The sequence below is a fragment of the Stenella coeruleoalba genome (assembly GCF_951394435.1).
Source record: "Stenella coeruleoalba genome assembly, chromosome: 7".
NCBI lineage: Eukaryota > Metazoa > Chordata > Mammalia > Artiodactyla > Delphinidae > Stenella > Stenella coeruleoalba.
The window spans coordinates 42,631,222-42,646,512 of NC_137153.1; the positions used below are offsets into that span (position 1 = coordinate 42,631,222).

The window sequence follows — 15,291 nt, forward strand, 5'->3', positions numbered from 1 at the left end:
CACCAGAGGGCAGACAGCAGAAGCAAGAAGAACTTCTGCAGCCTGTGGAAGGAAAACCACACTCACAGAAGAATAGACAAAATGAAAAGGCAGAGGACTTTGTACCAGATGAAGGAACAAGATAAAACCCCAGAAATACAACTAAATGAAGTGGAGATAGGAAACCTTCCAGAAAAAGAGTTCAGAATAACGATATGACGATGATCCAGGACCTCGGAAAAAGAATGGAGGCAAAGATTGAGAAGATGAAAGAAATGTTTAACAAAGACCTAGAAGAATTAAAGAACAAACACCTAGAAGAATTAACAAACAGAGACGAACAATACGATCACTGAGATGAAAAATACACTAGAAGGAATCAATAGCAGAATAACTGAGGCAGAAGAACGGATAAGTGACCTGGAAGACTGAATGGTGGAATTCACTGCCTTGGAACAGAATAAAGAAAAAAGAATGGCTTTTCCGCCCACTCCCCCCTCCCTGCAAGTGCCGCTTCTGCTGCACTGCGCTCTCTCTGAGCTCCGGGCTCCTACTAAGCTAGTGCCACCGTTGTCTCCCTCCAGTCGCCATCATGATCATCTACCGGGGCCTCATCAACCATGATGAGATGTTCCCTGACATCTCATCAGAGATCAAGATCCGGGAGATTGCGGATAGGCTGTGTCTGGAGGTGGAGGGGAAGATGGTCAGTAGGAGAGAGGGTAACATTGATGACTCGCTCATTGGTGGAAATGCCTCCTCTGAAGGCCCTGAGGGCAAAGGTACTGAAAGCACAGTAATCACTGGTGTGGATACTGTCATGAACAATCACGTGCAAGAAACCAGCTTCACAAAGGAAGCCTACAAGAACTACATCAAGGATTACATGAAGTCAATCAAAGGGAAACTTGAAGAACAGAGACCAGAAAGAGTAAAACCTATTATGACAGGGACTGCAGAACAAATCAAGCACATCCTTGCTAATTTCAAAAACTATCAGTTCTTTATTGGTGAAAACATGAATCCAGATGGCATGGTTGCTCTGCTGGACTACTGTGAGGATTGTGTGATACCAAATAGGATTTTCTTTAAGGATGGTCTAGAAATTGAAAAATGTTAACAAATTTGGCTGTTTGGATCTATCACCTGCTCATCAGAACTGGCTGGCTGCTGCTTTTCATCCACATAAAACCAGGACTTAGACAAATGGGACTGATGTCAACTTGAGCTCTTCATTTTGATGTTGATTTGTTTGGAGCGGAGGCACTGTTTTTGAAGAAAATAAAAAAACATGTCATGTAGGTTGTCTAAAAATAAAATGAAAAGAAAAAGGAATGTAAAGAAATGAAGACAGCCTAAGAGACTTTTGGGACAATATTAAACACAACAACATTCACATTATAAGGGTCCCAGAAGGAGAAGAGAGAAAGGACCCAAGAAAATATTTGAAGAGATTATAGTCGAAAACTTCCCTAACGTGGGAAAGGAAATAGCCACCCAAGTCCAGAAAGCACAGAGAGTCCAAGGCAGGATAAACCCAAGAAGAAACACGCCGAGACACATAGTAATCAAACTGACAAAAAATAAAGACAAAGAAAAATTATTGAAAGCAACAAGGGAAAAACGACAAATAACGTACAAGGGAACTCCCATAAGGTTAACAGCTGATTTCTCATCAGAAACTCTACAAGCCAGAAGGGACTGACACAATATATTTAAAGTGATGAAAGAGAAGAACCTACAACCAAGATTACTCTACCTGGCAAGGATCTCATTCATTTTGATGGAGAAATCAAAAACTTTACAGACAACGCAGGGAGGAGGGGTGGTGGTGTGATGAATTGGGCGATTGGGATTGACAGGTATACACTGATGTGTATAAAATTGATGATTAATAAGAACCTGCTGTATAAAAAATAAATAAAATAAAATTTTAAAAAAGAGAACAGGTGAAAAGCCAAAACTGATTATTTTATTCCTAGTGACATTTTATATGTTAAATAATTATTTTATAAATTTTTCAGTTGATTATATTGGATTTGATAGGAATAAAAAAAACAAAAAAGCTTTACAGACAAGCAAAAGCTAAGAGAATGCAGCATCACCAAACCAGCTCTACAACAAATGCTAAAAGGACTTCTCTAAGTGGGAAACACAAGAGAAGAAAAGGACCTACAAAAACAAATCCATAACAATTAAGAAAATGGTCATAGGAACATACATACTGATAATTACCTAAAACGTGAATGGATTAAATGCTCCAACCAAAAGACACAGGCTTGCTGAATGGATACAAAAACAAGACCCATATATATGCTGTCTCCAAGAGACTCACTTCAGACCTAGGGACACATACAGGCTGTGAAGGGATAGAAAAAGATATTCCATGCAAATGGAAATCAAAAGAAAGATAGAGTAGCAATACTCATATCGATAAAATAGACTTTAAAATAAAGAATGTTACAAGAGACAAGGAAGGATACTACATAATGATCAAGGGATCAATCTAAGAAGAAGATATAACAATTATAAATACATATGCACCCAACATAGGAGCACCTCAATACATAAGGGAAATGCTACCAGCTATAAAAGAGGAAATCAACAGTAACACAATAATAGTGGGGGACTTTAACACCTCACTTACACCAATGGACAGATGATCGAGACAGAAAATTAATAAGGAAACACAAGCTTTAAATGACACATAGACCAGATAGATTTAATTGATATTTATAGGACATTCCATCTGAAAACAGCAGATTACACTTTCTTCTCAAGTGTACATGGAACATTCTCCAGGATAGATCATATCTTGGGTCACGAATCAAGCCTCCATAAATTTAAGAAAATTGAAATCATATCAAGCATCTTTTCTGACCACAGTGCTATGAGATTAGAAATAAATTATAGAGAAAAAACGTAAAAACACGGACACATGGAGGCTAAACAATATGTTACTAAATAACCAAGAGATCACTGAAGAAATCAAAGAGGGAATCAAAAAATACCTCAAGGCAAATGACAATGAAAACATGACGATCCAAAACCTATGGGATGCAGCACAAGCAGTTCTAAGAGGGAAGTTTATAACCATACAAGCTCACCTTAAGAAACAAGAAAAATCTCAAATAAACAATCTAACCTTACACCTAAAGCAACTAGAGGAAGAAGGACAAACAAAACCCAAAGTTAGTAGAAGGACATAAATCATGAAGATCAGAGCAGAAATAAATGAAATAGAAACAAAGAAAACAATAGCAAAGATCAATAAAACTAAAAGCTGGTTCTTCGAGAAGATAAACAAAATTGATAAACCTTTAGCCAGACTCATCAAGAAAAAGAGGGAGAGGACTCAAATCAATAAAATTAGAAATGAAAAAGGAGAAGTTACAACAGACACTGCAGAAAAACAAAGCATCCTAAGAGACTACTACAAGCAACTCTATGCCAAAAAAATGGACAACTTGAAAGAAATGGACAAATTCTTAGAAAGGTATAAGCTTCCAAGACCGAACCAGGAAGAAACAGAAAATATGAACAGACCAATGACAAGCAGTGAAATTGAAACTGTGATTTAAAATCTTCCAACAAAGAAAAGTCCAGGGCCAGATGGCTTCACAGGTGAATTCTATCAAACATTTAGAGAAGAGCTAACACCCATCCTTCTCAAACTCTTCCAAAAAATGGCAGAGGAAGGAACACTCCCAAACTCGTTCTGTGAGGCCACCATCACACTGATACCAAAACCAGACAAAGATACTACAAAAAAAGAAAATTACAGACCAATATCACTGAAGAATATAGATGCAAAAATCCTCAACAAAATACTAGCAGACAGAATCCAACAACACATTAAAAGGATTATACACCATGATCAAGTGGGATTTATCCCAGGGATGCAAGGATTCTTCAATACATGCAAATCAATCAATGTGATACACCATATTAACAAACTGAAGAATAAAAACCATATGATCATCTCAATACATGCAGGAAAAACTTTTGACAAAATTCAACACCCATTTATGATAAAAACTCTCCAGAAAGTGGGCATAGAGGGAACCAACCTCAACATAATTAAGGCCATATACGAGAAACCCACAGCAAACATTCTCAATTGTAAAAAACTGGAAGCATTTCCTCTAAGACCAGGAACAAGACAAGAATGTCCACTCTTGCCACTATTATTCAACATAGTTTTAGAAGTCCTAGCCACAGCTATCAGAGAAGAAAAAGAAATAAAAGGAACACAAATTGGAAAACAAGAAGTAAAATTATCACTGTTTGTAGATGACATGATGTTGTACGTGGAGAATCCTAAAGATGCCACCAGAAAACTACTAGAGCTAATCAATGAATTTGGCAAAGTTGCAAGATACAAAATTAATGTATAGAAATCTCTTGCATTCCTATACACTAACAATGAAAGATTAGAAAAAGAAATTAAGGAAACAATCCCATTCACCATTGCAACAAAAAGAATAAAATACCTAGGAATAAACCTACCTAAGGAGGTAAAAGACCTGTACTCAGAAAACTATAAGACACTGATGAAAGAAATCAAAGATGACACAAACAGATGGAGAGATATACCATGTTCTTGGATTGGAAGAATCAATACTGTGAAAATGACCATACTACCCAAAGCAATCTACAGATTCAATGGAATCCCTATCAAATTACAAGTGGCATATTTTACAGAGCTAGAACAAAAAATCTTAAAATTTGTATGGAGACACAAAAGACCCCAAATAGCCAAAGCAGTCTTGAGGGAAAAAAACGGAGCTGGAGGAATCAGACTCCCTGACTTCAGACTATACTACAAAGCTACAGTAATCAAGACAATATAGTGCTGGCACAAAAACAGAAATATAGATCAATGGAACAGGATAGAAAGCCCAGAGATAAACCCACACACCTATGGTCAACTAATCTATGACAAAGGAGGCAAGAGTATACAATGGAGAAAAAAGAGTCTCTTCAATAAGTGGTGCTGGGAAATCTGGACAGCTACATGTAAAAGAATGAAATTAGAACACTCCCGTCATACACAAAAATAAACTCAAAATGGATTAGAGACCTAAATGTAAGACCGGGCCCTATAAAACTCTTAGAGGAAAATATAGGAAGAACACTCTTTGACATAAATCACAGCAAAATCTTTTTTTTTTTTGGCGGTACGCGGGTCTCTCACTGTTGTGGCCTCTCCCGTTGCGGAGCACAGGCTCCGGACACGCAGGCTCAGCGGCCATGGCTCATGGGCCCAGCCGCTCCGCGGCATGTGGGATCTTCCCGGACCGGGGCACGAACCCGTGTCCCCTGCATCGGCAGGCAGACTCTCAACCACTACGCCACCAGGGAAACCTGCAAGATCTTTTTTGATCCACCTCCTAGAGTAATGGAAATAAAAACAAAGATATACAAATGGGACCTAATGAAACTTAAAAGCTTTTGCAAAGCAAAGAAAACTACAAACAAGACAAAAACACAACTCTCAGAATGGGAGAAAATATTTGCAAATGAATCAACGGACAAAGGATTAATCTCCAAAATATATAAATAGCTCATGCAGCTCAATATTAAAAAACAAGCAACCCAATCCAAAAATGGGCAGAAGACCTAAATAGACATTTCTCCAAAGAAGACATACAGATGGCCAAGAAGCACATGAAAAGCTGCTCAACATCACCAATTATTAGAGAAATGCAAATCAAAACTACAATGAGGTATCACCTCACACCAGTTAGAATGGGCATCATCAGAAAATCTGCAAACAACAAAAGCTGGAGATGGTGTGGAGAAAAGGGAACCCTCTTGCACTGTTGGTGGGAATGTAAATTGATACAGCCACTATGGAGAACAGTATGGAGGTTCCTTAAGAAACTAAAACTAGAACTACCATATGACCCAGCAATCCCACTACTGGACATATACCTAGAGAAAACCATAATTCAAAAAGACACATGCACCCCAATATTCATTGCAGCACTATTTACAATAGCCAGGTCATGGAAGCAACCTAAATGCCCATCGACAGACGAATGGATAAAGAAGATGTGGTACATATATACAATGGCATATTACTCAGCCATAAAAAGGAACGAAATTGGGTCATTTGTAGAGACGTGGATGAATCTAGAGACTGTCATACAGAGTGAAGTAAGTCAGAAAGAGAAAAACAAATATGGTATATTAACGCATATATGTGGAACCTAGAAAAATGGTACAGATGAACTGGTTTGCGGGGGGGGGTGGTGGTGGGATGAATTGGGAGATTGGGATTGATATATATACACTAATATGTATAAAATAGATAACTGAGAAGAATCTGCTATATAAAAAAATAAATAAAATAAAATTCAAAAAAAAGAATCACATAGTCCGAGGACATGACATAAACTGGTTAGAACCAATAGGTCCAAGTTGGCTGATGATTGACTTCCGCCAGACCCTGAACACACTAAATGACACACCCACGGGTGCCATGACAGTTCCAAGGCCTACCATAAAGGTGAAAAAGTGGGCGGTGGCCCAATTTCTGGGAATCCCCACCCCTTTCCCAAAATAGCTGGCATACTCCTCCCACTCATTAGCCTATGAAATTACCCACCTCTATAAAAACTGACAAACCCATACCCTGGTGCTGCTCTCTCCTGAGATGGTCCACATTCTGTCTGTGGAGTGTGTTTCTCTCTAAATAAACACATTTCTTACCTATCACTTTGTCTTTGAATTCTTTCTGTAATGAGACCTTAAGAAACTGAGACAAGGTGTGTGATCTCCATTAAAAGACCATGAGTTCAAGTCCCAATCTGGGTTTTTGCTGGGTTCAAGTCCCAACCCATGGGTTCAAGTCCCAATCTGAGTTACACAGTTTCAGTTTCTCTACTTGAGACACTCTTCACGTGGCTCACTCCCTCAGTTCATTCAGGTCTCTGTTCAGCTGTTATCTTATTATAGAGACCTTCCCTGACTGCCCATCCAAAATAGCACATTCCCTGACACTCTGACCCCAGTCTCTGTTTATTATTTCTCCTAGTCCTTAAGACCTCACGTTTTGTTTTTCAATTAATTAATTAATTAATTAATTAATTTTTGGCTGTGTTGGGTCTTCATTGCTGCGTGCGGGCTTTCTCTAGTTGTGGCGAACGGGGGCTACTCTTTGTTGTGGTGCGTGGGCTATTCATTGTGGTGGCTTTTCTTTGTTGCAGAGCATGGGCTCTAGGCGCGTGGGCTTCAGTGGTTGTGATACATGGGCTCAGTCGTTGCAGCTCACGGGCTCTAGAGCACAGGCTCAGTAGTGTGGCACACAGGCTTAGTTGCTCCGTGGCATGTGGGATCTTCAAGGACCAGGGCTCGAACCCGTGTCCCCTGCATTGGCAGGCAGATTCTTAACCACTGCGCCACCAGGGAAGTCCCAAAACCTCACGTTATATTATGTCTATTTACTGTCTTTTTCTCCGAACGGGTATGCTGGTAAAATGTTTAACAACTAGCTCTCTGAAAACTATTGAAACCGAGCGGGGCCCGGTGGGGCTCCCAGGCGTGGAGGCCTTTTTGTCCCCCACTTCTTGTGGCCAAGACACCAGCCTCCATGACCTTCCCTGAGTTCCAAAGGGCAGATTCAAATGGTTGCTCATCAAGGGAGGAGTAGCCAAAAAACCACGCAAGCAAGATTAAAGGGATCAGAGAAGCTCATCAAGATTAGGAGACCAAGGCGAGATTAAGGAGGGCAGGCCTTGCTCGCACTCTAATCTTGTCAGAGACCCCACCTTTGAACTATTGTTATAAACCCTCATCAAATCCTCCCGGGTTGAGACACATAGTTTTTCCGAGGCAGGAGCCCACTGTGCCCCCTTTTGCCTGGCAAAGTAATAAAGCTATCCTTCTCTACTTCACCCAAAACTCTGTCTCAGATTTGATTTGTCACCAGTGTACAGAAAGGCCAAGCTTTTGGTAACGGTATGAATGTGTTACAGAACACAGTTCATGTGCCTGACGGACAGTGAGGGCAAACATACCGAAACATCGGAGTTTGGAGCAGAGAAAGGTTTATTGCAGGGCCACGCTCAAACTCCCCAGTGGTTTTTGTTTTTAATTTTTTTAACACCTTTATTAGAGTATAATTGCTTTACAATGGTGTGTTAGTTTCTGCTTTATAACAAAGTGAATCAGCTATACTCCCTAATGGTTTTTGGGGAAAGGTTTTTATAGGCAAAATTTGGGGTGAGGGCTGCAGGGTGTGTGACTTTCTTCCAGTTGGTTGGTGGTGAGGTAACAGGGCAGAGCTCCAGGAATCTTGTGCTCAGGGACCTTAGTTCTCACAGAATAACTCAAAGATATTGTTTTGTATATTCCCCCCCTCCTTTATTTTTGGCCACACTGCGAGGCATGTGGAATCCTAGTTCCCCAACCAGGGATCGAACCCATGCCCCTTGCAGTGGAGGTCCCTATTTTGTATATTCCTTGAGGAGGAAACAGGACCCTACCCCAAGGCTGCACTAATGTTTCTTGACTGTTCCTCCCTTGTTTCTGCAACCCCTCCCTTCCCTGATTAGCAACTTTCTGAATCTGCCCTTTTAAACTTAGGGAAGGTCAAGGAAGCTTAATGAAGCCTTTTTCCTACAAACAAGAAATAGGGGACACAGAAAGGCTTTTGTATCCTGGAGGGCCCCACAGAGCCCTTCTCAGTTTCAAACGTGTATATATACATACCTAATTTTTTTTTAATTTATTTCATTTTTGGCTGCATTGGGTCTTAGTTGCTGCACGTGGGCTTTTCTCTGGTTGCAGCGGGGCGGGGGGAAGCGGGGTGCCACTCTTTGTTGCGGTACGCGGGCTTCTCATCGCAGTGGCTTCTCTTGTTGCGGAGCATGGGCTCTAGGTGTGTGGGCTTCAGTAGTTGTGGCTCACGGGCTCAGTAGTTGTGGCTCACAGGCTCTAGAGTGCAGGCTCAGTAGTTGTGGTACACGGGCTTAGCTGCTCCGCGGCATGCGGGATCTTCCCGGACCAGGGCTTGAACCCATGTCCCCTGCCTTGGCAGGCAGATTCTTAACCACTGTGCCCCAGGGAAGCCCTACATACCTAATTTTATTTATAAGTTTAGTGATACAAAGGATGTGTAAAACACAATTTACATATAACAAAATATAAATGCTCTTACTGGAAATTCCATATTCTCACAGAATGCTTTTGTTGCTATTTGACAAACTCTTGTATCCATAGCCAGTCTATCTTTGCAGCCAGCAAGTGTAGTTCCAGCATAAAAATTGGCTGATATTTTTGTGTATAGAGTGTTGTCCAACACCACCAAGTAATGCTCCAGTTCTCAGGTGGACACAGACTGGGTACCCTCCATTGTAACTCAGTTCTGACACTATGTGTCAGATCTCACAGGTCAGGGGCTCAGACCTACAGGACTGCCCTCAATTTAGATGCCAACTGCAAGCGCACGTTGCACCTGGACTTCTGACCAACCGGCTGTAAACTAGAGGTTCCCATGACCCACTCCTTGGGTTCTTCATTTGTTAAAACAGGTCACAAATCTCAGGGAAATATTTACTTATGTTTACCAGTTTATTGTAAAGGATATTATAAAGGATACAGATGAGCAGCCAGATAAAGAGGTACACAGGTCAAGGTCCAGAAGGATCTTGAGAGCAAGAGTGGAATTGGGGTGTACCACCATCCAGTCCAGAAGCTCATCAAATCTTCCCTGAGTTCCGTGGGCGGGACTCAAAGTTCCAACTCTCTAATCACTGGGTCTTCCTGATAACCAGCTCCATCCTGAGGCTGTGTAGGGAACTCCTCCAGGTCATCCATTAGGATAACTCAGGTGGGAGAGAAAGGGCTTATTATGAATAACAAAAGACAGACAATCCTCCCACTGAGATAATTACAAAGATTTTAGGAGCTTTGTGCCAGGAACCAGGGGCCAAATACAGTTTGTCTTCCAGCCCTCTGTATCTGTGGGTTCACATCCACAGATTCAACCAAGAGAGGTTGGAAAATATTTTTTAAAAAGTTCCACAAAGTTCCAAAAAGCAAAACTTGAATTTCTTGTGCACCAGAAACTCTTTACATAGCATTTACATTGTATTAGGTATTATAAGTAATCTAGATAATTTAAAGTATACAGGAGGGGGAATTCCCTGGCAGTCCAGTGGTTAGGACTCCGAGCTTTCATTGTCTAGGGTGTGGGTTCAACCCCTGGTCGGGGAACTAAGATCTTGCAAGCCCCTGGCACTGCCAAAAAAAAAAAAAAACAGTACACGGGAGGACACGTGTATAGCTAGGTTAAATGCAAATACTATGCCATTTTATATAATATACTTGAACATCTGTGGATACATCCTCTCGGGGGTGGGGTGGGATCCTGGAACCAATCCCTCTGGATGCTAATGAAATAAAATTCATAATTAATGGCAAGACAAAAATACTTAAACATAAATTTTTTCTTTGCCCCTTTGGGCCTCCTCCCTCCCCTTGACTGTGTATTGTGCATCTGCATTAACCAGACCTCCTTAGGCGATAACATTCCTTTTTAATCTCATCAAGAGTCACAACTCATTAGGAGATAACCTTCCTTCTTAATCTTGCAAGGGGCCAACGTGACCCAGGAGCCACTGCTTTGTACCTGTAGATCTGGATTGTGTAAACTATCAATAATATGTCATTTGATGTAAACCCTTTGTCTCAAGAACTTCTATAATTGTACTTTGACCTCCAAGGGACAGAACAGCCCTCAAAGCTTTCTGAAAAACTGTCTCCCAGGTTATAATCCTCAGGTTGGCTCTAGTAAAATTTTCCACTTTTTTTAGATTGACTATTGACTAATTTTTTCATCAACAATACCAAGGGACAACTGTATATTTCCTTAAAATTTTTGTTTCTAAATTTTATTGAAGTATAGTTGATGTACAATATTATGTGAGTTACAGTTGTACAATATAGTGATTCATAATTTTTAAAGATTATACTCCATTCATAGTTATTATAAAATATTGGCTATATTCCCTGTGTTGTACAATCCATCCTTGTAGCTTTTTTTTTTTGGCCATGCCACTTTTGGCTTGCAGGATCTTAGTTTCCTGTAAAGGGATTGAACCCGGGCAGTGAAAACCCCAGGTCTTAACCATTGGACTACCAGGGAATTCCCCTGTAGCTTATTTTATTTATTTATTCGTAATTTTTATTTATTTATTTATTGGGCTGCTTTGGGTCTTCATTGCTACGTGTGGGCTGTCTCTAGTTGCAGCGAGTAGGGGCTACTCTTTGTTGCAGTGCGTGGGCTTCTCATTGTGGTGGCTTCTCCTGTTGAGGAGCATGGGCCCTAGAGTGCACGGACTTCAGTACTTGTAGCATTAGGGCTCGGTAGTTGTGGCTTGTGGACTCTAGGGTGCAGGCTCAGTAGTCATGGTGCACGAGCTTAGTTGCTCCTCGGCATGTGGAATCTTCCCAGACCAGGGCTCGAACCTGTGTCCCCTGCACTGGCAGGCGGATTCTTAACCACTGCGCCACCAGGGAAGCCCCTGTAGCTTATTTTATACATAATTGTTTTGTTTTGTTTTGTTTGTGGTACGTGGGCCTCTCACTGTTGTGGCCTCTCCCTTTGCGGAGCACAGGCTCCGGACGCGCAGGCTCAGCGGCCATGGCTCACAGGCCTAGCCGCTCTGCGGCATGTGGGATCTTCCCAGACCGCGGCACGAACCCGTGTCCCCTGCATCGGCAGGCGGACTCTCAACCACTGCGCCACCAGGGAAGCCGCCAAATTTCATTCTTTTATATGGCTGAGTAGTATTCCATTGTATATATACACCACATCTTCTTTATCCTTTCATCTGTTAATGTACACTTAGATTGCTTCCATATCTTGGGAATTGTAAATAGTGTTACTTTGAACATTGGGGTGCATGTATATTTTTGAATTAGTGTTTTTGTTTTTTTCTAACATATACCCAGGAGCAGAATTGCTGGGTTACATGTGTATACTTTTTTTTTTTGGCCACGACACCTGGCATGTGAGATCTTAGTTCCCTGACTAGGAATCAAACCCGTGCCCCGTGCAGTGGAAGCACAGAGTCCTAACCACTGGACCACCCAGGAATTCCCAACATGTGTATACTTCTTATCACACAGTAAGTAAGAGGAAAGTGTAGGAACGTCTCTCATTCATCAGAGACATGAGCAACTTACTTGCTGAATTGAACAATAGCTTTTTATTTATTTATTTGACAAATTTATTTATTTGTTTTAGTTGCCGGCACGTGGGATCTTCTTTGTGGTGCAAGGGCTTCTCTCTACTTGTGGCGTGTGGGCTCCAGAGTGCGCGGGCTCAGTAGTTGCAGAGTGTGGGCTCTCTAGTTGTGGCATGCAGTTTTAGTTGCCCTGCGGCATGTGGGATCTTAGTTCCCTGGCCAGGGATCGAACCCGCTTCCTCTGCATTGGAAGGCGGATTTTTAACCACTGGACCACTGGGGAAGTCCCTGAATAACAGCTTTTGAATGGTGGAAAAATATTTATTTAATTTTTGTGGTATCCACAATGTAACAGCTACAGACACATTTTTAATATGCATTATTCATATTTTCTCCATCACTTTCTTAAGTCTAGACAATGACCGAAACTAGCCCTGATTTGTAGCATTTGTTGATTTCTGTGGGTAAATACTCCCACCATAGCCTATCTCAAGCTGCCAACAATGATGTCACTGAACATGAGTTAGGAAGAAATGCATAGTAGCGCACCATTATGTAGTTTTTCCACCACACAGATACATTAGCATAGATAATAGTAAAATTATTAGAAGGCAATGAATTGGAATATTTATTATCTTTATTTTTATATAACTTATTTAACTTTAAGTTTATGTAATTTAATTTTTGAGGACTTGCAAAATTTCTGAAAATTTAGCAATTGACTCTCATGAGCCCACAGGAGCCAGCTCCAGCACACCCTGGTTTCCTTACTAGATTGTAAGCTCCATGAAAATAATACCTGGCACATAATATGTACTCAATAAATTCTTCTGGCATAAATGAATGAAAGTAATTTTAGTGTTATTTAGTTCCTTGCCACCTAAAGAACCTGATTAAATTAATTTGGGAGGGAAGTAAGACGTGGGCACTATTTGAGCTGTTGTCAGACTCTCATGCCTTTTCTGAAGAAATCTGGGAGCAGGTTAGATAAAGGGGTAAATTGGTCAGGGAGGCCTGAAATCTCCAGACTGAGGATGAAGAGTGGGAATGTCCATAACATTATCAGTTCAGTCATCCTCCACAATGCCGCCATAACTTATTATTTTTAAGAAACACATTTCTGGGCTTCCCTGGTGGCGCAGTGGTTGAGAGTCCGCCTGCCGATGCAGGGGACGCGGGTTCGTGCCCCGGTCCGGGAAGATCCCACATGCCGCGGAGCGGCTGGGCCCGTGAGCCATGGCCGCTGAGCCTGCGCGTCCGGAGCCTGTGCTCCGCAACAGGAGAGGCCACAACGGTGAGAGGCCCGCGTACCGCAAAACAAACAAACAAACAAACAAAAAAAACAACACATTTCTGCTGAAATCCCTGCCATATCTTCCAGCCTTCAAGATAAAATTCTAAATTTTATCTAGGTCCTTCATGTTTCCAGCTTAATCACTATTACTGCATTCTATACCCCTATATCCAGCCTCATGGGGCCATTTACCTTCCCCTGAACTTGCTCTGCACTGTCTTGTCTTCAGACGTTTGACCATGCTGGAGTCCCTTCCCTACCAGGAATGCCCCCCTACTCCTTTCTAACCCAGAGGCATCTCCATTTTTTCACATCCTGCTTGCATAGTTTCTCCTCTCTGAGGTCTTAGCTGGTACCCCATCCCCATCCCCTCTGGCATAATTAATTCTCTAGTATTTTCCTACACTGGAAGGATTTACATGGAGGAGATGTTGGTCAAGGATACAAACTTTCAGTTATAAGACAATAAGTTCTGAAGATCTAATGTACAGTATGGTGATTACAGTTAACAATACTGTCTTGTATACTTAAAGCTGCTATGAGAGTAGAGCTTTCATGTTCTCACCATAACAACACCACAAAAAAGGGAATTCCCTGGCAGGCCAGTGGTTAGGACTCTGTGCTTCCACTGCAGGGCACAGGTTTGATCCCTGGTCGGGGAACAAAGATCCCTCCTGCAGGCCACACAGTGCCACCAAAACAAACAAACAAACAAAACCCCCACAAAATGGTAATAATGTAAAGTGAAGGACTTGTTAACTAACCCTATTGTGTAAACATTCAGCAACATATATGTGTATCAAATCATCACATTGTATATCTTAAATTTATACAATGTTATATGTCAGTTATATCTCATCAAAGCTGGAGAAAAAAAGAATTGACATATCTGTTTCCCTAATAGATTATGAAAGCCTTGAGGACAGAATCTGATTCATTGTCTCCCATTGTCCAATTTAGTCTCAGGCATGTATTTAATAGGCAACAATAATTGTTCATCAAAGGGGCAGCCTAGGGAGAGGAAAGCATAACAGCTAATCTCTCTGGGCCTCAGATCCTCCTTTTCACAATAAGGATAATGTTTCCTTGCCTGCCAGGAAGCTGAAGGAGATGAGCTCACAAGTCATTTCCCAGATCCATGACCTAACGTCACAATTTCCCCTAGAGCAGAGCCCGGTATCAGAAATGTTGAGAAGCACTGTGGTTTTGTCCTTCATCCCAAAGACATTTGATCTTACTTTAAGAAGCCAACAGGTGTAGCCATTCTGTCCCTGCAAAAGGCCATACTGAGCTATCTTTGGCCCGGAACAAGGCCCAGGCTGCTGGGAGATTAGTGTTTGGCTGGCGGAATGTCAGGGAAGGTCTGGGCTGAACAGGTTATTAAGCCCCCGCCTTCCCCTGCCAGTGTGCTATGGGAGGTGCACTTTCTTCCACAGCCAGGCTGGGAATTTTCCTCATCCTTGTCAGAGCAGATTTCTCCTGGCGACTACCATGTGCATGTTCTTGGAAGCCCAATAGGAAAGTTTTGCTTAAGTTTACTCAGGAACTGAAAATTGACAGGCAAGTGAGTGCTGAGTGAAAATATTCTTTCTTTAGCGAGCACAGCTGCCCACCCTCAAGTTGGCAGAACTGGCACCATATCAGCAGAGGATCTGAGGGGGTGGCCTCCTCATCTAAAATATCCACCCCTCCACCTGTCATTCCACCATTAGATCTTAATTCCTCAGCGTCTCTAAGGAGGCTTTTCTGCTTCTAGAAACCCATTTGACATTCCAATTCCTCTGGAAAGTGCATTTTAGCTGGGATTAGTAATAGGAA

General features: G+C 41.6%; 1 protein-coding gene across 1 annotated transcript; it reads left to right on the forward strand.

Moving 5' to 3' along the window:
• Nucleotides 1-571: 571 nt before the first annotated feature.
• LOC307188823 (translationally-controlled tumor protein-like) lies at nt 572-1,544 on the forward strand (the record flags this gene model as incomplete). The annotated part of the gene is made up of 1 exon (XM_079926483.1): nt 572-1,544. The coding sequence occupies one exon, from the start codon at nt 572-574 to the stop codon at nt 1,097-1,099; it is 528 nt and encodes a 175-aa protein (XP_079782609.1). The 3' UTR covers nt 1,100-1,544.
• Nucleotides 1,545-15,291: the final 13,747 nt, after the last annotated feature.